The following is a 25,812-nucleotide window of genomic DNA, read 5'->3' as shown; positions in this document are numbered from 1 at the left end:
TATCTTTTAATTATCTGTTTCATTGGAGCAAAGCTTGTCAAGTATCTTTTGAGGATGTAAAGCAAGAACTAGCGAAAGCACAAATCCTAAAAGCACCCAGAAGAGGTGAGGTCTTCTATATCTTTTCAGTAGCAACAATAACCTCACCTCTTCTATATCTTTTAGGATAATGCTTTTAGTATTAGTTGTTGTTTAGCCTAAATTTGGGAAGAGAAATGGTATCATCCAATAGTCTTTGCTAATTGTAAATTGGAGATATCCGAAGTTAAAGAAATTGTGCCTTGGAATGGTTTTCACGCAGCAAAGAAATTTAGGCACTATATTCTCTATGAGAAGGTGGTATTCTTTACGAAGGCAGGTGAACTTAAACTATTGATGAATAAGTTGTAGCCACCTAACCATTTAGCAAAGTGGTTTATCACTTTGTAAGAGCTTGATTATGAGATTAAGAGTAAGCCACAGAAGTTGCAAGGCATTATGGAATGTTTGTGGATTTCGGGGAGCCAAAGGAAATTTTGGCTAAAGGTAGTGATATTGAAGGTTTATTCAAAATTGATACAACTTTCATCCCTTCTTGGTGGAAGCGTTATATTATTGTAGTTATGGACTGTTTCTCAAAGTGGTTTGAAGCTCAAGTGACAATGAAGGATAACGCTAAGGAGACTGCCAATTTTATTATGGAGAAAATTGTCTACCATTTTGGTCCACCTAAGGAGTTAGTGTCTAACTGAGGAACAAACTTCTTGAATAAGGTTATAGTAGCCTTGACGGAAGCTTTGAAGATTAAACACAATAAAACTATCCCATATAATCTACAAGCAAATGGTTAAGTTGAGAATACAAATAAATAGCTTATAGGAATCTTATCCAAAGATAGTGTTCGAAAGTAAGTAAGATTGGGATAAGAAACTGTATGTGCAGTTTAGGCTTACAATACGACATTTAAAAGAGCTATAGGCCACATCCCATTCAAGCTAGTATATGCACTATTGAAAATACAGTTGCCCACTATGGGATTTGGTCTCAATCATTCAATGGGTGAGGCACAAGCCTTGCAGGAAAGATTTATTTCTCTTGTGCATCTTGATGAAATTCGATTGCAAGCTTTATTACATCAAGAGGTAGGGAAGAAGAGAATGAAAGCACTTCATGACCTTTGGGCTAAGAAATATAAATTTGTGAAGGTTCAATTGGTGCTACACTATGATGCTTATTGTGAGTTATTTCCTCGTAAATTAGAACCCAAATGGGACGGGCCATATAAAATTGTACATATAGGAGAGAATGACTCTACATCCCTTTTAGTAGATTTGCAAGGGGTAGATCTTAAAAATAAAGTTAATTTTAATAAGCCGAAGCCTTACTACGTGTAAGGGCTGATGTTGGACTTGATGCCTATGCAAGTCCTTCATGATTCAGATTTACTTGCAGTAGGTACCAAGACAATAGGATGGGAAGAATCATTCCTTATCTTGAGCATCCATATTTAGAGTAGGGTTACCACCAAGGCCAAGTAATCTAGTGGAGTCAGTTATCAAGTTATTGAGTGGCAAGACAGATCCTTCACGTGTAGGATATCAAGGTCTACTGCCACTATTGTCAAAGGATTCTTACAAGTATTCCTATCGAGTTCAGCGAGGAAGGAGGGATTGTACCTGTTATACATCCTCTCTCTCGGCTCGACTTTGATTATCATAAATACGAGTGAGCTGATAAGCATGGTGTGGCCTATCACTAAAGACTAGGTCTATACTTTGTATTTTGACAGAGCTTCTAGCGGGCTCACTAAACATGTGAGTGTTGGTGTAGTCATTAAAGATCCTTGATGTAGGGTTGTTATGAAAAGGGTAAATATTTAGGATACTCTTTTACTAATAATATGGTAGAATACAAGGCCTTGATTATGGGGGCTGAATGTAGCCCATTGTAGTGGTATCCGCCGCGATTATTGGTGAAAGGTTACTCACAGTTCGTGATCAATGAGTTAAATCCAACCTATAGTGTGTGGGATCCCATCCTATACAAAAGCATCGTCATGTAGCCTTGGATATGTTGTATATTTTTGAGATGGTGACTTGTCAGCTAGTTCCTCGATAGTGGAATCACTTTGTAGATTCCCTGGTCAATAAACAACACTATAAAGGATCTTTATGATGATAACTTGTTTAAAACACCTCGAGAGGAAGATATTTATAAAGCGTATCTTATCCCGTATGAGCTCAATGATGTTGTAAAAGTGCTTGAAAAAGAAATACCCAATCACCCAATTGAGAAGGCTCAGCTTTGTTGTCTTATTCTCAACCCACAACCCTATTAGTTTATCCCTAGATAATTATATCAAATAGGTCAAGATGGATTGCTAAGAAGGTGCACTTGTGAGTATGAGATGCATGAAGTCCTAATAGAAGCACATGCGAGAGTCACACGATGAAACTTTTATGGGGACTCAACTACATGGAAAACCCTCCAGTCTCAGTTATGGTAACCCATCCTCTTCTGCAAAATGATAAAGTTTGTAAAACACTACGATGAATCTCAACTTGAAAAAGTATATATGCAAAAAGATAAGATGGAGCTCACACCAATTATAGCGCCAACTAAACTTTTGAAAAATGAGGGATTGCTTTTGTCGGACCTAAAAGTTCTCCACCTTGGTTTTCGTGCTGACTACTTCACAAATGGGCTAAGGCAAGGGCTACTCATAAGAACAACACATGACAATGCCAAAGTTCTTATGGAAGAAAGTAATCTCTAGATTCAACTATCCCCTCAAGATTGTGAGTGACTAGGGCACACACTTTATGAATGAATTAATCACGCATCATTGTTTGCATTCATAGTCATTCATTGAAAGTCATCTCCCTACTATGGTCAACTGGAGACCACGAATAAAATCCTAATCAACGTGCTAACGAAGACAATTTTAGTCTCTTGAAGCAACCATGACAACAAGCTTATAATAACCTTATGGGCACATCAAATGATCTATAAGACAATAACTAATCAAACCTTACTTAAATTTTTCATATGGGAATAATGCCATAATGCCAATTGAATTTCTTGTCCCTAGCTTGAGAGTAGCTATGCAAGCATGATGGGATGGTAGAGAAGCTTGGATGAACTACTTGATCAAACTCAAATGATTGTCAGAAACAAGGCTACTAATAACGACACATGCCCTAATTTGCAAAAAGACTAGATGGAAAGACCAGTTTGACAAGCATATCAAACAAGAGACTTCAAGAAGGAAAATTTAGTATTGCTCTACTTCATTAAAGTCCACAAAAAAAAGATGAAAATGAGAGGTATCAACCCTTTCCATGTGCATCAAATTATCAAAACTAGCAATGTGCAACTTGAGATTCTCGATGGAAAAGGCATTAGATTTTTCAATCATTACCATATCAAAAAGTATTATTCACCAACCCACTCATTATGAGCCATCAATGTTGCTATTTTGATGGTGATATGGACTATAAAAATCACAAAGTTTGACCCTAAAGATATGGAAACTATGCCGCCCACCTATCTTAGGTTCAAACTCACAGCTAAGAAAGAGCATACAAGTCATGCTCTAATTAACAAGGGAGCTAATAACAATATCATGCCATACAATAATTGGACCAATATTGGATGACCTAAATTGATCCCTAACACTATCAAAGTTAACCCACATGGGGTACACCTTACACTCTATTAGGAAAACACAAAGTTATGTTACTTGTTGAGATTGAAAGCCTTTCCACTATTTTCTATGTGTTACTTTATGTAGAAGGGGTTGGGAAAGAGGCCTTACACTCTATTAGGAAAACACAAATTTATGTTACTTGTTGAGATTGAAAGCCTTTCCACTATTTTCTATGCGTTGCTTTATGTAGAAGGGGTTGGGAAAGAGGCCTTGTTAGGTGGTCCATTCAAATGAGATGCCAAGTGCACGATTGATTATGACAAAATGCATTCACCTTGCACTACTGATATGAATATCATCATGGGTTTTAACAAGGGTGCCTTGTTTCCTCAAGAAGATTGACTTTAAGAGTTTTATACTCATTTAAGTGCTAATTTTTTAATTAATGCAATAAATTGATAGCAAAAATTAATAATTTTATAATTAAAAAAATGGGATTAAAGGTATTGGTAATGATTTCTCAAAAGGGTAAATGTTGTGACATAGATAGGTTTTTAAAACATATTATGGCCTATCTTATTCTAAGGATGGTATACGTAACTTATTTTGTTTCAATGTATATTCATAATATTACATTCTATATTATATTTTAGATGCTCTTGTTATCATATATTGTTTTCTTTTAAGCTTCTCGTTGTGGTCATATCCAGATCCATTCATTTAACCAACTAAAATATTTATTGTAGATGTTTGGATTGAGTGATGATTTATAGCTCAATATGTAGCTCGAGGCTCAAGGACACTTCTTCACAAGGATGAAAACATAGATCTATGCACATTATCATTGCTATCTTTGTAGAGAACTTAATTCGTGTTTTGCTAAAGGAGAGAGCTTAATTCCTTCAAATTCTAGCTCTAATAAACGGTTCTTAAAGTAAATGAAGCACAAATAAATAGGAGAAAAATGAATTTGAACGTGTAAGTTATTTCATCTATTATGACAATGTTAATGATATTTTTCATGTGGCTTTTGCCAATTTAAATAATGTATTTAGGCTATGGTTTACTATAGAGAAAATGCAATCTTTGCCATGAGGATAAACACAATACAGAGCTAGTGAGCAGGGCTACTAATGGGTTGTTCAATGCACTAGAAATGCATTTTTCATTTCTTACATAGGATTTTTAATGGGTTTTTATGAAGCTTATTGATTAATATGAATACATGCTAACATGGTAAATATAAATGCAAAACAAGAAATCTACACACACACACACACACACACACACACACACACACACACACACACACACACAATATTATATAATGAGAGAGAGAGAGAGAGAGAGAGAGAGAGAGAGAGAGAGAGAGAGAGAGAGAGAGAGAGAGAGAGAGAGAGAGAGAGAGAGAGAGAGAGAGAGAGAGAGAGAGAGAGAGAGAGAGAGAGAGAGAGAATAGGCTATGTGTAGGAGTTGGTTATGTGTAAGCTAAGTATAAGCACACACTAAGTGTAGGCTAAATGTAAGCTAGGTTAGGCTTTGCTAAGCCAAATCTTAGTATATGCATAGGATAAGTGTAGGCTAGAATGTGCCAAGCCAAGCTTGATTTGCAAACCATAGGATGAGCTTCATTATCTGATATCTCCCATATCATCAACTACTTGTTCTTCACACATCATCGTCTAGGCTAGGCTTGGCTAGCTAGGGGTAATCTAGGCTTGGATATATCCATCTATACTAAGTGTTGGCAAGGAAATCCACATTAGGCTAGCTTCATTAAGCTTAAGCTAAGTATACACATAGGCTAACTATAGGTTAGGCTATGCTAAGCCACTAGATTTGGCTATGCTTGCCAATGCTAAGTGTGGGCAAGGAAAGCCATGTTAAGCTAAGCCTCACTAAGCTTAGGCTAAGTATAGGTAGAGCCACTAGGATTGGCTACACTTGCATATGAGTCCCTAGTCCATGGCTTGTTGACCCACACATCTTTGTAAATATCCTTCTTCCCCTCCTTGCATGCTTGTATGATCTGGGGCATGCATGCCTTATGATGTTACACCTACATCCATGTGAGATCATCATCGAAGTAAATGGGTTCCTCTTCTCTCATACCATGCAGAATCACCCTTTTTTTCATGAAAGATGTCCTCTCTTCTTCATTGTTGAATTGAAGTACAAGGGTCCTTTTTTGCTCACTTCCTTTCCCACTCTCCATGCCTTATTAAATGGAAGCGGGTCTCCTCCTTGAATCCCAATAGCATACAAAGCTTTTCTCCATCATTCTCAAGGGAGCTCTCACTTGTTTCTTCCATGCTCATCATACATACATTTAGGTATTACACTTGCTCAACCTCTCCTCCTTAATTGTACTATTTATTATCATACAATCTTCCTTTTGTTGTCTTCTTCTTCCACCTCTTTTTTCACATGTTTCTTCCTTTTGTTGTCTTCTTCCACCTTCTTTTTCACACGTTTCTTAGCCACCTCCACCTAGCCTTGTTGGTTGGCTTTAACATGACCTTTTGAAATCTTGGTCATTTCTTCCTCCAATGTTGTGATGGCCTCCGTTGATATCTCTTTCTCTTTGGGGTTGTTTCTATGTAGACATCCTCACTTAGTTGTTGAATATCTATTGTACTTGTAGCTCCTATTGATTGCCCCTTGCTTGTTATTGAGTTTGTTATCTCCACAACTTTAGCCTTGAGCTACTCCACCTATACTAAGAGTGTTGCCTTCACTTGCTTCAGTGCTTGTTGTGATGCTATTGTCCAATGTCCTCTTGTATTCACAGAGTAGGCCACAAGGTAAAAGTTAGGGGCAAATACTAGCCCAAGTGCTATTTTTTGGAGGTTTTCTTGGTTGCACTGGGGGACTAAATTTTTAGGCTTGAAAACTCAGAAAATAGCCATGTATATATAATACACACATTTAAGCCTTTTTTTTCCAAAAATAGCTTAAAAATAGGGTTGTCTCATAACATTTGCCCAATTTTCTAAACTCTTCACCATTGATCTGCTGACCTACCTACAAAAACTAAAAGTCATGGGAGTCCCTTAATTTTTACCTTGGTAGGTCATGATTGCATGGTGGGGGTAGGACATGACAAGTCAAGGGTGAGAGATGTGGGTAGGCTGAGGGCAGGAGAGGATAGTTAAAGATATGGAAGGGAAGGCAAGGTGACGATGGGCAAATTAGATTGGGGTAGGTCTAGTATAGGACAAGGGGAGGGGGTGGACCAGCCCCAAAGAGAGAGAGAGAGAGAGAGAGAGAGAGAGAGAGAGAGAGAGAGAGAGAGAGAGAGAGAGAGAGAGAGAGAGAGAGAGAGAGAGAGAGAGAGAGAGAGAGAGAGAGAGAGAGAGAGAGAGAGAGAGAGAGAGAGAGTTTATTCTCAAGATAAGAGAACTAAAATTTGGATTTGTGACATATTTACCCGTCTTCAAATTGAATGATTGCAACTAGTCCTTCACGATCCTTTCGAGGATAGGTGAAATTATTGAGTTCTTTTTTGAAATGAGGTTGGGTTATTTGCTTTTGTGCATTATGTAATGTGCAAATAGCTAACACTTACAAGTTTGTAATGTATAAGAGTCATTAAACTTCACTTAGAATGAATCTTGAGCCCTCTAAAAATACAATGCTATCAACTCCTTGGAAAAATGGGGAGAAAAAGGAACCCTATCTTACATTGAAACCCTATCATTTGACATATCATTGGATACCTCTCAAGGAATATAATCTAACTTTCCAAGGTCAAAATTTTAGTTCATATTCTCAAGTTATGCTAGGTAATTTCATCTTAGCTTTAAAAACTTATCATTGTGATGCTTTTGAGTTTCCTACATCTCTTGCACCTCACATCCAAACCTTGTTAGTTATATTATGTATTAATGGAAAGCTCTTGAGACTATATTATAAGTATCTAAAGTTTGATACATTTAAGTTTATTTGTGATAATCATACACTACTTTTTTTAATCAAAATGTGACATGGCATTTCTTAGAGGGCCAAGTTTGTCCATAATAAGCCCGTAAACATTTGATAATAGGCATGCATCACAATATGAATACGATAGCTAAGGGTAAAAACCACTGGGAAAAGAAGCTCCCTTCAAATGGAGGGTTTTGCTTTTGAGATGCATTATGGGAGTCATTCTAGTTGGAAAAACTTTGGCAACTAGAGAAAAGCATTACCATTTTTCCTAGATGTATCTCCTCCATGGGAACAATGCAACATCTTCTTTACACTTTCCATAAAACGAATGCATCCTTTTTTTCAAACATTGCATGCATTTCTTTGGCTTAGACTTCCAAGGGTGTTCTTGAAGATAGTTCTCAAGGCCTTTGGTAAACATCAGGCATGGTTGATTGGCTTTCCATTATTTCTTGCATAGACAATAATTTTTCTCTAATGCAATCATAGGATCTTTCATAAGTCTCTAATGACAAATCCATTGATCTTTGCAACAATCATTGCATATTGATGTTAGACTTTTACATATGGATCAGCTAGGTTTCCTAGTTTTCTCCAATACTTTTAATATCCTTGTGTTAAGATGCTCTCTTAAATGAGAACCTCACTTCTAGGTCAAGGAGATGAGAATAATGGGATAATAAAGACCAACATCAAGCTAACAACTTATATAGAAAAGTGGTGCTTGTGACTCGATTCCACTACTATTTTGAGAGAGAGAGAGAGAGAGAGAGAGAGAGAGAGAGGGAGTGAGTGTGTGTGCATGCGTACGTGCGTGCATGTGTGTGTGTGTGTCTATTTTTTTAGTAATTAATATAATTACCCTTTGGAGGAGGGAGAGAGAGAGAATTTCTAGCGTATCTGCGCTTCCTTTACTCTTTAGTAATCAATGTAATTACCCTTTTGAAAGAGAGAGGGAGAGGGAGAGGGAGAGGGAGAGAGTTCTATTCCTGATATAGTATGTCATTTCTAGAAAGCATAAACTTAGAATCCGTCTATTTATGCGAGTAAATGCAATTACCCTACTTTCTAGGTAATTCAAATCTTATTTTTTTTCTTAAGAAGAAATTATAATTCTAGTCGATTTACGTCTTAAGAAAAAAGAAGAAAGCGTTGCTAGGTAGTAATGTTTGGTCTATTTCATAGAAAATATACAGGGACCTCTATACATGTGAATTCGATTGCATGTTAGCACTTCGTACTGGTCTATCGTTATAGAAATATATACAAGCAAAGCTGAATACAAGGTATGCCATTGTCGGCAAGTTGCTCTCTCAGCAGGCGGAAGGAGAATGCTCCGTAAGGAGGATGCCACCATATCCTCATAGTTGGGCACTACATCCACCCTACCCATCAATGCCTAGTAGTATAGGGAGAGAAACCACTAAGAGCCCAACAATCCTGGCACTTGGTGTGTCTCAATGGATGCCATCTTCATATCTTCCAACGCCTGTGCAGCTTGAATCAGGAAGTCTTCTTGGGCTTTGATGTATTCCATAGCCTGTAAAGGACATCAAAAGGATTACCCTTTGCTAATCCAAAACCCTTGTTTTACCCAAACCTGATAATTTCTATGCCAAACATCCACATTTAAGCACATGAAGCATGCCACTGGGATTATGGCACTGAGATACTTCATTGAGCAGCACCTTTTCTTCCTCTGTCAAAAGTCCCTGTGGGTCAGTCGATGCACTTCCATGTGCGAAGACTGGGCCACCTTCCGATGAGTCACTCGCCAGGTTAACACAGCGTGGAGCCCATGGAGCCCTCTGCAGCAAAGCGTTTTCTCTGGAAAGACACAGTCTTAGTATGCTGCCTTCTCACCACTATTTCAAGAATCTCTTCAACAGAAAGCCAAGCCATTATAATCAGAACTTGTGCTTAAGATACGGTTTGATCTTCTCTGAGATTGAATTACCAAAACAAGATGTAGTTTTGGACACTGGTCTCCGGAAAAAGGAGTGTATTTGCTAATAAAGACGAGACGATAATGGCACTTCAAAAGCTTGGAATTTGGAGAGTTTCAAAATGATAGAACCACAATATATGCACAGATGTTCTTTACCAGCAGATTTTAATTTAAGTAATTTATTTGAGCAAGCAAATAGAGATTTACTCCGTGAGTGAGATATGTGTGCATGTGTGAATTAACCTCAAGAATTCAATTCAAAGCCCAGTTTGAGAGAGCATAATGGGCTCTTTTTAAACACCAAGTAATACCTGAACTGAGAGTTCCACAAAATGATTCTAATCACAACAATAAACACAGTCTTCCTTTGTCAGTGTTATATAACTGTAAAAGTATAATGGTAATGAATGGGAAAATGTGGTATATAGAGCAAGCTGGTTTTGGGGTATAACTTGTATGCTTGAAAAGTTGGATAAAAAGGATTTGGCTAGGACTATGGAATCATGAACCCAGCCTAACAACCTTATTATTATCAGATATTTGCATTTAAAATGGCAATAAATTTGTGAAGTCCCTTTCAGAGATTGATTCATTATAGATTAGGCTGATTACACACCACACAATGGATGCCCCCTGCCTGGAGTGTGGGCACGCAAGTTTTGAAATTGGGCGCAAACATGAGCACAAAGCCTTTACACACTAAAACGACACATTTTGCAAAAAAATGAAAAATAATATATTTATCATGGTTTTGATTGACTACATATGCAAAAAGTGCACCCTTGTCCATCACTTTATAAATTGGAAGGGGGAGACTCCCCATCCAAAAGTGGGTGGGGAGTTCACCTGTATAGCAGGTTATGTCTGCTTTGGTGTGTAAAGAACTGTGGATGGCCAACCCCTTTATTGGTTAACATTTACAAAGTGGGCCTCCACCATTTGGTGTGTAACCAGCCTTACTTTGAGCAAGCACACAGAGATTTACTCCATGAGTTACATGTGTGTGGGCACACTTTTTTCCATCATGCAAAATCTTGGTGTAAATTGGTTTTCCAACAAATTAATGATAACATTGCAAAAGTTCATATTGGTATAAACTGGGTATATATGCAGCAGGATGTATTCATTATGCAAGTGGATTTTGAAAAAGCCTCTCACTGAGGCCAATAAGAAACTATTGCCCCTATCCTATTGCATGTGCGATCTACTATCGCTTGCTCCAGATGATTGCGCTATTGTTGCTGTAAATCCTAGGATAGCAATCACCTACTCACATAGCTCCTCTCTAATTCCACCTTCCACAGCTAATCCCCAGAGGTTGCTCAGCCTTGCATGGCATGCTCTCTCTCCAGTGGCTAAGTGGTACACTCGCTAATGCAATTCTTAGCCTCTACAAATGAATTTCCGTCAATTATTAGTCGTGGAAATTCAAAAAATTCAGTTGGCCCTGCCTACAAATTGGCTACTACCCATCTACAATTTAAAGTGCTAAGGCCTTTTAACTTTAAAGTCTTTTAACTTTCATTGACCTTAGTTCTAAGCATTCAGTGCTTAATTTCTCTAGCCCCAACAATACCACAAGTTATTTCCAAGGGTGCAATTAATGCCTGGATCCAAGATTGCCACTAGGCACCCATTGATAGAGAATTAGGGCAGTGGCATATTGTGAGAGGAAGTGGTACATCGATCTAGATCCATCCACCTGCCTGCTAGATAATGGAGATTTTGGGCTTATCAAAAGTCTCTTTAGAGATTACAATGGGACCTAGGAGATTGGGGGTGAAGTGATCCATTTCTTGAAAGGCCATGTGATGTGGCCTTCTTTAGACATTACAATGGGACCTAGGAGAGTAGGTGTGGAGTGATCCGTTTGTTGATAGGCCATGTGACTGGCCTTCTTTACAATACTAGGCTGGGGAGGAGGATTTAGGTGAGCATGATCAGGGAATACCTAGCAGCCACCTCCTATTGGCACAAAGAGGGCATTTCAGACTAGTTCTTATACAACTTTTGGAGAAGGCTACATGATAGATTTAGAGCTAGGAAGATATCTCTCTTCCTATAGCTTGTAGCTTATAGGAGCTTAGCGGTTGGCACATGGCTTGGATAGGGTAGGGACCCAATGGCATGTACGAGATGTGGCGAGCCAGAGGAGACATAGAGACATCGCCTATGAGATTTGCCTACAGCCCAAGAGATATGGAGGAGAGCCCTTGGGATAATATTTCATGGCACAATAGAGACCATGGTGGCAACCTAGGGAGTTGTAGCCTTGATGAGAGATAAGAGGCCCAATGTTTGGCTGTGAGGATGTTTAGGGGAGTCTCTTTTTTTAATCATCATTGGACAACATTTGAGCAAGTTTCCCACTCTAGATTACTCGCAAGCGTAGTGGGCCCAGGGGCACTGTCATGATGGGAGTTGATTGGTAGTATCATTGCTTGGTACATCTCGATTGTGAGATGCAGTCGTGTTATAGACCTTCAAGATGTATCCAGAGTAGAGATCATCCACTCTCTCTGCAGGAGATGGGAAATGTTGCAAGGCAGCTTTTAGAGGTTGAGAAAGAGAAGAGAGGCCTTGCAGACTTCGGACTCAAAATACTTTTCCATACTACCCCTCTGGTTTGGCATTATAGCCCACTGGATTGGTTGTTTACACAACCATTGTATTTGTGATGTGCTTAGCTACTCTTTATAGAGTTCCTTGTACTTTGTACTTTGCCTCTAGTTTCTTTTTGACATGTCATCAATAGAATTTTCTTTTCTCAAAAAAATAAGTTCAAGCTACATCAAATTAGTTTAAGGCCTCTCAAGGCTGTCTAAAAGGATGGGGACAGAATTGAAGTTAGTATTGGACTGTGTTGAAGACCAAAAAGGTGTCCAAAGGGTTAGTCCATCTGCTCTATGTCTTTTCAAACCTTGGATCCCACACGATTCTCTTTGTTGGTATCTTGCAAGCTTGCATGCTGATGAATAGTTGTATACTTTAGTGTATTCTGATCCTATATCTGACTTTGAGATGTATTCTGTGAGAGAGACTTATAATGCAATCTGAGTCATGAGCATTCTGAGCACCTATCCAACATACCTTATCACAAATCCTGCCAATGTCCCCCACCATGCAACTAAAGTTTGGGATTGTCACCATGCCCAATATAACTTGCACTTTACATATGCACAACTTAATTATGCCAAAGAAATAAGTAAATAATTCATGTCCTGGTGACGTAGTCTCCACACTCATAGCATGTAAGACACTGATTCTAAATATTTGGTGTCACCTACCATGATCTCAATGATGGTGGGGATCCTCTTGAGGTTCTTCGTAGCTATTTTGGGGACTTTGCCTTGTCATGGCATCAATAACGGATGCTAGAAGTACATAGTTGAAGAGGCAGTGAGTTCTCCACTACGTGACAAGTCACAAGACTCCACACCGAACTTGGAAAGAGGAGGGTGATTGGGTAGGACGATCTGTTAGTGCGTAGGCCAAACTCAGCACTATTGAAGCCATGTTACCAAACTGACCTTTTGCCACTAGGAAGTTCTCAATCAACTGTTGGACAGGTATGAGCACGGTGAGTTGAACCATAAACATCCCTCTCCCTGAAAGTGCAGCCTTGGCATTGTGTGAGGTGCAGATGAGGGAAGTTGACTGCATCAAATGTCTCATGTGAGTGTGCAGGGGATGCACCTTCCTATCCTTCCAAAGGTTGGAGTGAGTACTCCTTTGTTGCTTGTGTTGATTGAAGTTGTCCCTTTGAGAGAACAACACACAAAGAGAAGACTCGAAGTAGCGCAATCATGTGTATGAGGAGTAACTCTGAACCAAGATACTATTTGCCCAGTTCTTGGAGAAGGCTGTTAGAAGGGGAGTAGGAAGGAGAGGTAGTGCATCAAAGGAGGGGAAAACAGGAGAGGTAAGAAAAGATGAGGCGGAGAGATGGCAATGGAGAGGAAGAGGACGAGGTGAGGGAGAGGAGGAGATAAAGAGGTGGGAATGCTAAGGAGGAGAAGAAGGGCTGATGCAGCAGTGGCAAAGGAGAGGAGAGTGGAGGCCAGGGGAAAGATGCTGTGTAGTGACATCGGTGTGTGGCAGGTTCGTTTCTAAAAGAACAATCACTAGACATCTTAGTTATCCTGCGGGGGTAGAAGTGGCACCCAATTTACTGATGACATCTCCACTTGCAAGGCCACAATTTCCCTAGCTGACCATTAGAATTTAGAACCCCTCCCTTTCTCCTTGACTATTTCGTCCTCACATGCAGCATCCCCTCTTTGTATTATTTCCTCCCCCCAAGCTTTCTTTCCCACCTTCCGCTTCTCCCCTCCCTGTGCACCATCCCAAATTAGTAAAAACCTTCTCCATAGAGTTGCCGAGGACTAGGTTCTGATATTAAGAGAGTCTCAACACAATTCCAAAATGTCCAAGGTGTCCACCACGGTTGTAAAGGGATTCGGAAGGGTGTACACTATACACTCATATAGTATAAGAGAATACTTAAATCACAACCTACCTTGAATAAATACACCTTCGTGGAAAGGTGCTGGCCACTCAACCTTCAAAACCGATTTAAGGACTCACCTCTTCAATACCCTCTTTTATCTCCAGCAGTGCCATACAAGTGTGTAGAACAAAGTTTCAAGAATAGTGCTCCCATCTACCTAAATCCTCTTCAGTAGTTGTCAATTTTCCATAGTATATCTTTTATTGGGAAAACAGGTCATAGTCGGCACATACTGCAGAGTGTGCTCTTGTATATTTGGATCCTTCATAAAAGCCTCACCCTTTCAAAGTACATCTTTAGCTAACTTCCAGCTTCCCTTTAACTTTTCTTTCTTGTTTTATTATGTTTTTGTGAAAGACCCTTTTTGTCAAGACTCAACAGGACATTTTAGGCCTGATTCATGATTTTATTGGTATAGCCATATAAATACTCACAACAGTATATTTTATGCTTGATTCATGATTTTATTGGTATAGCTATAGAAATAGACTAAACTTAACAGGTGCCCACTGTTAAGTTTTGATGGATATGATACTGAATCTCTTGAGAATGCTCTTCTAAGGGTATCATTTCAACGGCTCATGTTAGACGTCTATAGCTGTGATGGCAGGTTCCATACGTAGGTCATGATGTAAAAGTGTTCCAAGGAGCTCAAAAAGAGTTTTGTGCTTAGCCCACCTGGGATTTGAAGTATATCTGATTCACAGCTAGTGAACCTCAGTCCAGTAAACCATGTATATGAGTTGAAACGAGTCTGCTATACAGTCTGGATAAATCTAAAGCCATGCCCTTCCACTGGCATGTGACGAAGTAACCAGTCGGCAGGAACTCCCCACTTTTTATAATACCGTTTTACAAAAAAATGCCAAAAATAGTAGAGTTTGCAAAGCTTACTGTTTTCCAAGTGTAGAAAAGCTTCTCTTATTTGCACAATTTACTTTCCCCATATTGTGCAGTTCACAAGAAACAGTACCCTGGAAACACAGTATCATGTTTAAGAATTTGTAAATTTCGGAAATTGATGCATAGATAGCATTACCTATCAATAACCGTGTGACATAGAAAGAATTGTGGCTAGAGATAACTTGGTTAGATCATAAAAGACTTAGAATGAGACACAGGCAATTTCAAAAGTAATATTGCTACGGTATTTTTATCACCTTTTTCTTTTGGCCATCAATTAGTGACAAAAGCCAAATCCCAAACATGGAAGTCAACAGGGTCTGACTACAAAATGAGAAAGGCAGGTCGCCTATCCAAGCGACCTACAGTTGTAACTAAAAGTCACTGAGGCTTGAGATAGTCAACTGGATAATAGAAAGCCAATTGATGCTCCATATTAGACCTTGTGCACAATGCTTTACCAGATAATGCATGTTGGATGTAAGTTTCCTTACTAAAAGATAAATCAGATTCATTAACTCATAAAACGATTTATTTCTCCAAAACAACAAAAACAGCAAGAAATTATGATAAAATTATCCCACTTCATGCCAGAATGTAAACCGACATTGGGATTTGTTGACTCAAATAATGGTTTACCTTGATGTTAGTAGCTGCAGCATGAGAAATTGATGTCTTAGAGTTAGTATTGTAAACAGTTTTATGCATTTCAAGCTCAGTCCATCCGTTTTGGACTTCATGGGCGATTTCAGCTGCTATGTCCTTAGCACGTTGGAGCTCATAATATTGTCTTGCCATCTCTTCAGCTTCTGAAAGAGGAACCAAAAAGTAATTTACTAACTGTTTGCTGGTTTCATCTTTTTCTTTAAAAGATTCGGGTTTGGGCAGAATAAGGCATGTCTGATTATCATTCATTCAGGCCTTGTAATAGACTTCCCTTCTTGTATATCTTTTGGGCATGGAAGTCCCTTACAGGCTGTTTTATATTTTGCCCTGGGTTTACTTAGTCCTGACTCCTGAGGGGATTTATTCACACATTTTTTCTCCACTCTGAGAAAAAAGGTCAGTCTGATTATTACTTAACATCAAACGTGGAAATATATGGGCTCAACAGCATGGATGTAGAAGAAAGAGTCTACATCACATTTATACAGAGCTTTACAGAGTGGGATAGGGGGGAATGAAGGGAAAAAGCTTTGGTGGGAGATGTAGCACCACTGGATGTTACCAGCTCATAGCATCAAGAATAGGCTATCATGACTCCACCTGTGAATAGGCTATGGTGACCCCAGGTGTGAAGAAGCATTTATTGAAACTCTTGATGATTATGTTCCTCGGTACATGGATCCTAGCACTGAGCTGACCTGAACCACAAGCGTGCAGCCTCCTGCCCCTTCTAATCAACATGCATCCTGGCTCATGCCATTTCAGCCTCTTGCCAACCCCTGTCTCCCTGTTCGTGAACCTCTGCCTTTTTGCCCTCTCTTCTCTCTCGTGCATGCCTCTTGCCAGGCCTCTTTTCTGCAGAGATTAGAGAAGAGGAGATAGCCTAGTCAAGAGTGAGCTGAGCCATGCTGACTCAAATGCTCCCAAAACGGATCCTCTTGTGAAATGTATGAGGCTCAGTGGATCCAACAGGGTCAAAGCCTTATGAGACAAGACCTAGTAGGGCACTAGTGGCAGGATCAATATATTTTGTCATGATATAGGAGCACCATCTGCATAGAGGATATCCAGCTGATGCTGAAGTTATCACGATGACAAGTTTTACATACCGGCGGCCGCAATTGGGGACAGATGCCATTCAGGCTTTTGTGAGCGTTTTTTTTTCTTCCTCAGAGAAAAGAAAAGAAATCTATCAACACTCCACAAAACAAAGTATCCCAAGGCAAAATGCAAAATACAAAGCAGCCGTGTAGTCATTGGACTGTTGGCCATTTCTGTCACGAATGGTCAGCAAGATAGGGGGTAATTTTGGATCACCCTCAATTAGTCGTGGCTACAGGTTGGTCATTGGATAGTGAGTGGAGGCTCTAGAGGATAGGATAGGGAGATACACTGATACCACTTGAGGAGGAGACCAGGGAGCTTGGGAGAAGTTCATCTTCTAGATCAACAGATAGGATCCTTGGTTTGCAACTGAGTTTGGAAGATACACTAACTCTCTCCAGTTTTTTGGGAGAGACTGGTTAGTAGGAGTGTGCGTGATTGGACTTTTGACAGAGGTGATTTAGTTCACATTATTCCTAGCATTATCATCATGAGGATGTGAAATTTTACTACTTTGCTTAGCATTTGATTAAAAGTTAATCAAATGTGCAAATGTGACTATTGTTTTGCAATGTGGGACCTAGGACCCCAACATATTAGTTGGTGCCAAAGGCAAAAGTTGTAATAGATTTTAAGTTATGCTTGACTAGTAGTAGGTAATACCCGCAGTGTCAGAGCTTGGCCTAGAACCTTAATTAGCAGTAGGGACTTGACATTAATTAATTAATTAATGCCAATTTTAGACTAATGAGTGCTTAGGATTACTTGGGTGATAAATTGGCCTTGCCAATTTAATCGTTGCCCAGTCCGATTATATTTCTAAGCCATAAAAAATTATTAAGTTAAATTAATTTAATAAAGCTGGAAATTATTTTTGAAGGTTGCCACTTGGCAAAACTTGTACATGCAAGTGGGAAAAACGTTTTTGAGGTTGAGAGAGAGACAGAGAGGCAACAAAGAGAGAGAGAGAGAGAGAGAGAGAGAGAGAGAGAGAGAGAGAAATGAGAGAGACCCGTCCGTCTCGTGTGCCCACGCTGTCGTCCCGCCCTGCCATCGTATAATCTGGCGCGCCCTGCTGCTGTCCCCGTCTACGTCGTCGCTGTCTGACGCCCTGCCAGACGTCACCCCCCGTTCGCGCCAGCCCAGTCGCCTCTGTTCGTCGGTAGGTCACGTTGTTCATCGTTGAGGGCTGCATCAACGCCTGTGGTTGACTGTCGCGCCTGCTCCCGGAGCTGTCCAGACTCCCTGTTTCTGCCGCCCTATCCATGGTAGCCTACCCCTGACGCCCCGCCCTGTCAACTTCACCACTGCTGCGGTTCGAGGCGCCGCCTGCGTGTGCTCCTCCTTTCGTGCAGAGGCGCCCAGCTCCTGTGAAAACCCTAAACCTGACCTTCGTCAGAGAGGCAGCGTCCGGGACTGCCTGCCCTCTGCTCTGTACACAGAGAGAGAAAGCGAGAGAGAGAGTGTCGGTCAGGCCTTCTGTGAGATCAGTTCGTCATACACGATGGCTGGTTTGGATCTGGATTTCCTAGATTAAACGGTGGCAGCACTTGGCCCGGACTCTGATGCTGAGGAACCCGAGGATATGGTTCCGTGCACTGAAGAATTGCGCCCGGGTCCTGACATCCAGCCTGCGGGCAAACGTACCAAGCACACCCCGGAAGAGATTGGCGTTACTCCGGATCGTTCCTATGCGCAGGTCGCTTCGGATCCGGTGGACTCTCAGGAGGTGGACTGGGAGCATCTGTTGGAATTTGCCAACACTCTGCTTGGTGAATATGTTCAACATAACCAGGAAGCCTTCTCTGCCTCTGCTCCAGACGATGTTCTGGAAGCTACCGTCGAGCCAAAAACTGTCTTACGCTCCTTTTCGGTATTTTATGATCGCGCGGTGATACTCTTCTTCACTGGTCGCATTCCGCTGCTTTCCCGTATTCACCAATGGCTGCAGAGTTTGCTACAAGGGGAATGTGTTGAAGAAATTTTTGTTGGATCCCGGGGCTTTTTTGAGGTCCTCTTGAAAACAGAGATGCACCGCGCTGCTCTTCTGTCTAAACTACCTTTGTTTTTTGATCGTCGGTTGGTTCATGTGGTTCCATGGCGCCCGATGGCAGATTTCCAGCGCCTCCTGCAACGTGAATGCCCTGTGTGGGTAGAAGTGGAAAATTGTCCGGCTGTTTATTGGCCGCTATTAAAGGATGCTATGGCCACTGTGGGCACGGTTTTGGTCCCTCCCAGTCTCAGGGCGGTGAATCGCAACCACTTGTGCATGTTATGGGATACCGCACGGAAACGGCCTGTATGGTTACGCCTCAATTGCTCTGGCATGCACCCGTTACACTTTCGTTTGAAATGGGGCAATTTTGCTGGCCATTGCTTTTCCTGTGGACAGTTGGGGCACTTTATGGCTGAATGCCCCGAGCAACAACACGTTTCAGATGCAGTTCATATTGCTCCGCCCATGGAAGATATGGTGTGTGATGCTCCGTCGCTGGATCCTATCCACCCGCCCCAAGTTCTGGCCAAAGGTAAACAACAGGTTTCGGGTCAGGATTCCCGTGCTACTGATTGGGTTGAAGTCCGTGCCAAAAAAGGCAACAGGATTGGTGCTGGCATGGACAGTACTAGGCCTACTACTTCACACGATTCCATGCGAACATATATGCACAGGAAGGAAATGATGTCGTCCGAGCGCTCCGCTCCTGCTATGGTTTCTTCCGCTCCCCGTCATCAGCCCGGCAGGAAAATGTATTCGGATCGTCTCAAGGGTCCACCTGCACAGCTGGTGTTTGATACTAGAGGTAACGTCATTACTCCGTGGGACCGTCGTTACCCACGTTCCAACCCCAAGCAAGCCGATATGCCGTCAACTTCCAAATCTGGTCCTCAGAACTCTTTTGCGGTGTTGGCAGATTTCTTGGATGAGGGAGTCCTGGACATTCTCGCCGACAAAGTCAAATCGAGGCAAGCTGTGCCTCGTACCTGAGTGTGTTTTTGTATACACATGAAAATAGCCACGTGGAATGTGCGAGGAATTTGTTCTCGTCACAAGCAACATGCCATGTGGACTGCATTGTATGAGAATCAGTGGGATGTCCTGTGTGCCGTTGAGCACAAGAGTCACAGTGACGCCGGTTAAGTGGTGGATTGCCATGGCTTTCGTTTGTTCTATGCAGGAACACAGGCCATGCATTATTCGGGTGTGCTCATGATTGTACATGCCAAATATCAGCCTGTTCTTATTAAAAATGATGTTCATGGCCGCTTTTTGGTGGTTGAAATCTTATTTGAAGGGGAAATCCTATGGTTACTTGGCCTCTATGCTCCGAATGATTCGTTATCTCGCCGGGAGCTTTGGCAGACTTTGCAGACTTCCTTGTCTCTTGGTAGACGCGGCTTCTTCATGGGGGATTTCAATATGTGTGTTGATTCTTCCCAGTCTACATCGGAGCACTCGGTCATGGATGCGCCGGAAAGTCGTATGTGGCACGACTTGGCTCTTGCTGTTCTTAAGCAAGATCTTTGGTCCTGGCTACACCCGTCTTCTCCAGGCTTTACTTTCCATTCGGCCCAGTATGCCACAACATGGTCGCGGTTGAACCGCATATATATCATGCACAATGATGATTTTCTGCCGGAGATGCTCGAAATAAAAGTGTTGCAGCAATATGTCTTGTCGGACCATTTCCCTCTGCAGTTCGAGTTGCTTGCACAACCCATTGCCCCCTTCAAGCAATTTCTGGAGAGACTCCCTTTGCGTTTCAACTCCTCTTACTTAAAGCATACAATTTTTCAGGGCTATATGCAGCAATTGCTTGACAGATTCTCCTTGGACTTTTCCTCTCAAGGCACTGCGTCATTTGACCGATTGCTCTCTAATGTGCAGCGGGTTGCTCGGCAATATGGGATCTATCATGCCTCTCTTTGTCGGCGCCGTCGACAGGCAGCAGAGGACCTGCTGCTTTTGGTTCGTTCCCTGCTGATGGACACTCCGGATGATGCATTTCTGCTTGCACTGGCCCTGCGGGTGGCCGATCTTGTTAAAGAATTCCAATTAAAATCGTATCAGTAGGCCAAATTGCAACATCTAACAGAGACTTTGCAAGATAGTGCATGTCAGACCCATAAGTTCTTTCGAGCTCTCCATGCCTCTCCTGCTCGAGAGAATTTGACCAGACTCGAGGATGCACAAGGCCACCTTTTCCTGGATCCACAGACTATTGTGCATATGTGCAGGAGTTATTTCCGTGACCTTCTCGGTTCCGCTTCTCCTCCTTCAGCCCAAATTACTCAGGCTCGTTCAGTCTTTTATGACCTGGTCCGCAATCAGCTACCGTTGGACATGCAAGCTACTCTGGAGTCAGATATTGGTGAAGCAGAGGTTATGGATGTCTTGTTACACTTGCCCAAAGATAAAAGTCCGGGTTGGGATGGTGTCACCAATGAGTTCTTTGAAGCTTTCGCTACCCAACTGGCGAAACCATTGCGGGCTCTGTTTTAGCAGGTGTGGGAAACAGGGATCATGCCTCCCTCATGGAAACAAGGACTTATTAAACTGCTTCCAAAAGTTCCTTCGCCATCTAAGTTGACACACAGGCGCCCCATTTCTTTGATGGGTTCCATGTACAAAATCTTTTCCAAAGTCATGGCGAATCGGCTCCATAAGCATCTCCCTACCCTTGTGCACCCTCTCCAGTATGGTTTCATTAAGGGCCGAAATATCCTACATAATGTTCTGAATGCCCAATTGGCCATTGATTATGCCCGGCATTCTAATCAGGAGGTGGTGTTGATTCAACTGGACCTGGAAAAGGCTTTTGACTATCTGGACTGGTCTTTTGTTGCTGACCTTATGTCCGCTATGGGCTTTGGTGCTCGGATGTCTAGTCTGATCTACACCATTAGTGCTGCGGCGTCTTCGTGAGTCATGCTGAACGGAGGTGTTACTGAACCATTTGTCCTTGCCCGTTCTGTCAGACAGGGGTGTCCTTTGAGCCCTTTATTCTTTGCCCTTGCGACACATCCAGTTCTTTCCATGTTATCACATATGGCCGCCTCTTCCCAGTTGGCCGGACTGTCGCTTCCTACAGGACAACATTTCATTAGCCAATCCCTGGCGGATGATACTTTTATGATTTTGCGTGCAGACAAGGATAACCTTCGAAAAGCATTGGATGTTTGGGGTCTCTTTGGCCAGGCGTCAGGCCTCCGTATCAATCCGCTGAAATCAGCCATTCTAAGCTGCACGGAGTCGGATTTGCAGTCCTTGGACTGGCAGGGTCTGGTTGTTCCTCGAGGTTCCATTGTCAGGCATCTTGGATACCCATTGGGTGTTGATGTTCCCCCAAAGCAGCTTCTGCAGTGGATTTCTCAGAAGATGGTGGCCAAGTTTATGTACTGGAAGTCTCAGGCCTGGCCTTTTCATGTTCGCCTCAAAGTAGCCCAGATAATTATGTTGCCAATGGTCACATATTTCTTGCCATTGTTGCCCTGGACTCCTACGACTCTGAATGCTCTCACTCAGTCTATTCGCTTCATGCTCTGGAAGAAGGACTCATTGCATGCAGGCATTTCCTGGATCTCGTGGTCGCATGTGTGCACCCCCAAAATCATGGGTGGCGGAGCTATTTTAGATGCCCAAACTCACATGCAGGCACTCCGTTGGTCCCTTTTCCGCGCCATGTGCTCGGATGACCATCATCCGTGGGTCGCTATCGCCCGTTCTTTCCTTGAGGGTCATGGGCTTCGGCATGGCAATACCCGACTCCGGAGTTCTTGGTGGCACGTTCTTAATGCGGATTCACGGTTTTCCAGTTCTTCTTCATCGCTGCTTACTCATTTGGTGTGTTCCTGGAAACACGCCCTTCGAAAGGCTCAGTGGCACCCAACGGAGGATCGCCTGGCTACTAACTCTTTTCAATTGGAATTACTGGCAGTCTCGCGTCTACTTTCGTGGGAAGGTAAACACGAGCTTAGACCACAATTCAACCGGATGGCACGTTTGGGCTTGTCTTCAGTTGCGGATGCCACCCTTGCCAGTCGCAATGTGCTTATCTCGTTTCGTACTGCTAGGAGGATTTTCCGGATCCCTCGTGGATATAGGCCTTTATGGGAACAGCTCGTGACGGTGCTCCAGAACAGACAACCCTTTCCTGCTCTTGCTTTGGATCATCCCTGGCAGGATTGGGACCTACAAGCTGGTCGCCTCAAGCTGCTCATCAAGTCATCATCTCCAATCAAAAACAGATCAACGTCAGCACCAAGGAGCTCCAGCGCCATTGGATCCTCCTGTTAGTGGTCTGAAGATGTTAGGTTGGAGCCGAAGGGTTGCAAGAACATCTGGGTCAACAAGACACCCTTTAAATACAAAGTCTTTCTTTGGCGAGTGATAATTGGGGGTCTTCCGCTTGCTTCGGCTCTTTCCAAGCGACGAATCTCCAATGGCACCTGTTTCTTTTGCACCACTACTATGGAATCCGCCCGCCACCGATTTATTTCCTGCCCCGTCGCTAAGAAAGTCTGGTTATTTTTGTCGGCCGTTTGGCGAGGGGTGGTTGGTATCACACTGCGCCCCTTTGATTGGGTTTTGGGCCAGCCCAAATACCCTACTCCCGCACAGCCACATATGAAGCTCATGTATCACTTTCTTCGATACTGGGGCTGTTGGCATAACTGGACCATTCGGAATGCTTTTCTGTTTGACGCCGCCCATAATGTTCAGCAGCATATTGTGAGGCTTAAGGGCCTCTTGTATTGGCAGTTAGATCTTCTCCATCGTTCTGGTTTGCTCTCTACGAAGGACTTCCGTCCTTGGCATATGGCAATTTCCTCCACATCCTTGCCATGAAATTGTAACTTATAGTACTTAGCACCTCTTCACATGATGACTTGCATTGTCGTCATGTATCTTGTAATCAAGTAATCTTGTATTTTTTTTTGTAATTAATACAATTACCTTTTACGAAAAAAAAAGAGAAATGAGAGAGAGAAGGGAGGGAGGAAAGAGAGAGAGAGAGAGAGATACCTAGGAGGAGAGAGAGAGACGAGGAGAGAGAGAAACGTGATGGCGAGGCGAGACGCTGCGGAGGCGATGGCGACTTGCTGTGACCCTTCGGCTGTGGCGACCTGACAACGTGCGCCGTCTCTGACACCCCGTCGCCTGCTTCGGACGCCCTTCGCGCCGCCCTGCGAGCCACCCTGCCCTGTCGCCCTTCGCTGCACCCTGCCCCGTCGTCCTTCGTCGCCCCCTGCCCCATCGCCCTTCGTCGCCCCCTGCCCTGTCGCCCTTCGTCGCCCCCTGCGCGCCGTCCTGACCTGCCTGCGTGTTGCCCTGCCCTGCCCGCCGTTTTTTTCGCCGCCCTGCCCTGCGCGTCGCCTGGCCCCTTCCCCCAGGGCAGCGCAAGCTCGACTGGACCCTGCGTGAAGCTGGGCCCTGCAAATCGACCCTGTGCAGGATCGACCTCACCTATCCTAGCTCGCCCTCTGCCTGGACGTTCCGTCGCCCCCTGCCTGCTGCCCGCCTTGATCTGCCCGTTTTGCCACCAAGGGCCAGCAGCCAGTCACACCCAGGTTGCCACACAGAGTGCGCGACAGCATGAGCCAGCAAAGGGAACGAGCCCGTCTCTGCCTGCGAAGAGGAAGAACGGCCGGTGCATTCCTGCTTCCCGTGAGATCTTCGTTCGGCCTCTGACCGGTATATGCAGTGATACACCATGGCCAGCTTGGACCTGGATTTTATAGACCAAACAGTGGCAGCGCTTGGTCCGGACTCTGATACCGAGGAACCCAATGATATGGTTCCGTGCAATGACGAGATGCCCATTGCTCCTGACTTTCAGCCTGCAGGCAAACGCACCAAGCACACTTCGGAGGCGTCAATGGATCATCAGGATGGTTCCTATGCTCAGGTTGCTTCGGACTCTGCAGACTCTCAGGATGTTGACTGGGAGCATTTGTTAGAGTTTGCCAACACTCTACTTGGCGATTATGTTCAACATAATCAGGAAGCCTTTTCTGACTTTGCACCGGAAGATGTTTTGGAAGCCACTGTTGACAACAAATCTGTCTTGCGCTCCTTTTCAGTATTCTATGATCGCGCGGTGATACTCTTCTTCACTGGTAGAATCCCCCAGCTTTCCCGTATTCGCCAGTGGTTGCATAGCCTACTACAAGGGGAATGTGTTGAAGAGATTTTTGTGGGGCCCCGAGGTTTTTTTGAGGTATTGTTAAAATCTGAGACGCACCGTGTTGCTCTTCTGTCTAAACTGCCTCTGTTTCTTGATCGCCGTTTGGTCCATGTTGTACCATGGCGCCCAATGGCAGATTTTCAGCGTCTGCTACAACGGGAGTGCCCTGTATGGGTTGAAGTGGAAAATTACCCGGCTGTTTATTGGCCACTGTTGAAGGACGCCATGGCTGCTGTGGGCACGGTTCTGGTCCCTCCAAGTTTAAGGGCAGTGAATCGTAATCGCTTGTGTATGTTATGGGACACTACCAGGAAAAGGCCTGCGTGGTTACGTCTCAATTGCTCTGGCATGCATCCCTTACACTTTCGTTTGAAATGGGGCAATTTTGCAGGACACTGCTTTTCCTGTGGCAAATTAGGGCATTTCATGGCCGAATGCCCAGAACAGCAACACACTTTAGATGCGGGGCATGTTGCGCTACCCATGGAAGATATGGTATGTGATGTCCCATCGCAGGATGCTATTCACCCACCCAAAGCTCTAGATAAAGGTAAACAACAGGTTTCGGTTTTAGACTCCCATGGCACAGACTGGGTTGAAGTACGCGCAAAAAAAGGTAACAGGGTGATTGCTGGCATGGCGAATTCTGTGCCTTCTGCGCCACAAGATTCCATGCGTACTTATATGCGCATGAAAGAAATGTTGCCGTCAGAGCACTCTCCTCCTGCGATGGCTTCCTTTGCCCCCCGTCCTCAGCCCACTCGGAGAGTGTATTCGGATCGTCCAAAGGGTCCACCAGCTAAGCTGACTTTTGATACCAGAGGCAACGTCATTACCCCGTGGGATCGTCGTTATCCCCGCTCCATTCCCAAGCCAGCAGATATGCCGTCTACCTCCAAATCTGGTCCGCAGAACTCTTTTGCCGTGTTGGCTGATT

At 43.2% G+C, this 25,812-nt stretch overlaps 1 protein-coding gene across 1 annotated transcript in view; it reads right to left on the bottom strand.

Moving 5' to 3' along the window:
* Positions 1 to 8,724: 8,724 nt before the first annotated feature.
* Positions 8,725 to 25,812, bottom strand: part of LOC148019318 (uncharacterized) — a 204,429-nt gene continuing 187,341 nt past the window's right edge. Inside the window, exons 13-16 of the mRNA XM_087660921.1 lie at positions 15,559 to 15,728; positions 14,911 to 14,990; positions 9,247 to 9,385; positions 8,725 to 9,098 (exon numbers count right to left, since the gene is read on the bottom strand). Coding sequence (XP_087517047.1) covers positions 8,982 to 9,098; positions 9,247 to 9,385; positions 14,911 to 14,990; positions 15,559 to 15,728 — 506 coding nt within the window. The 3' untranslated portion in view covers positions 8,725 to 8,981. The remainder of the gene's footprint in view (positions 9,099 to 9,246; positions 9,386 to 14,910; positions 14,991 to 15,558; positions 15,729 to 25,812) is intronic.

This window comes from Lygodium microphyllum, chromosome 20, assembly GCF_053477565.2.
Source record: "Lygodium microphyllum isolate KBCC chromosome 20, Lygodium_microphyllum_v1.1.10, whole genome shotgun sequence".
Taxonomy (NCBI): domain Eukaryota; kingdom Viridiplantae; phylum Streptophyta; class Polypodiopsida; order Schizaeales; family Lygodiaceae; genus Lygodium; species Lygodium microphyllum.
The sequence above is the reverse complement of the archived record's forward strand: the minus strand, read 5'-3'. Positions and strand labels throughout refer to the sequence as shown.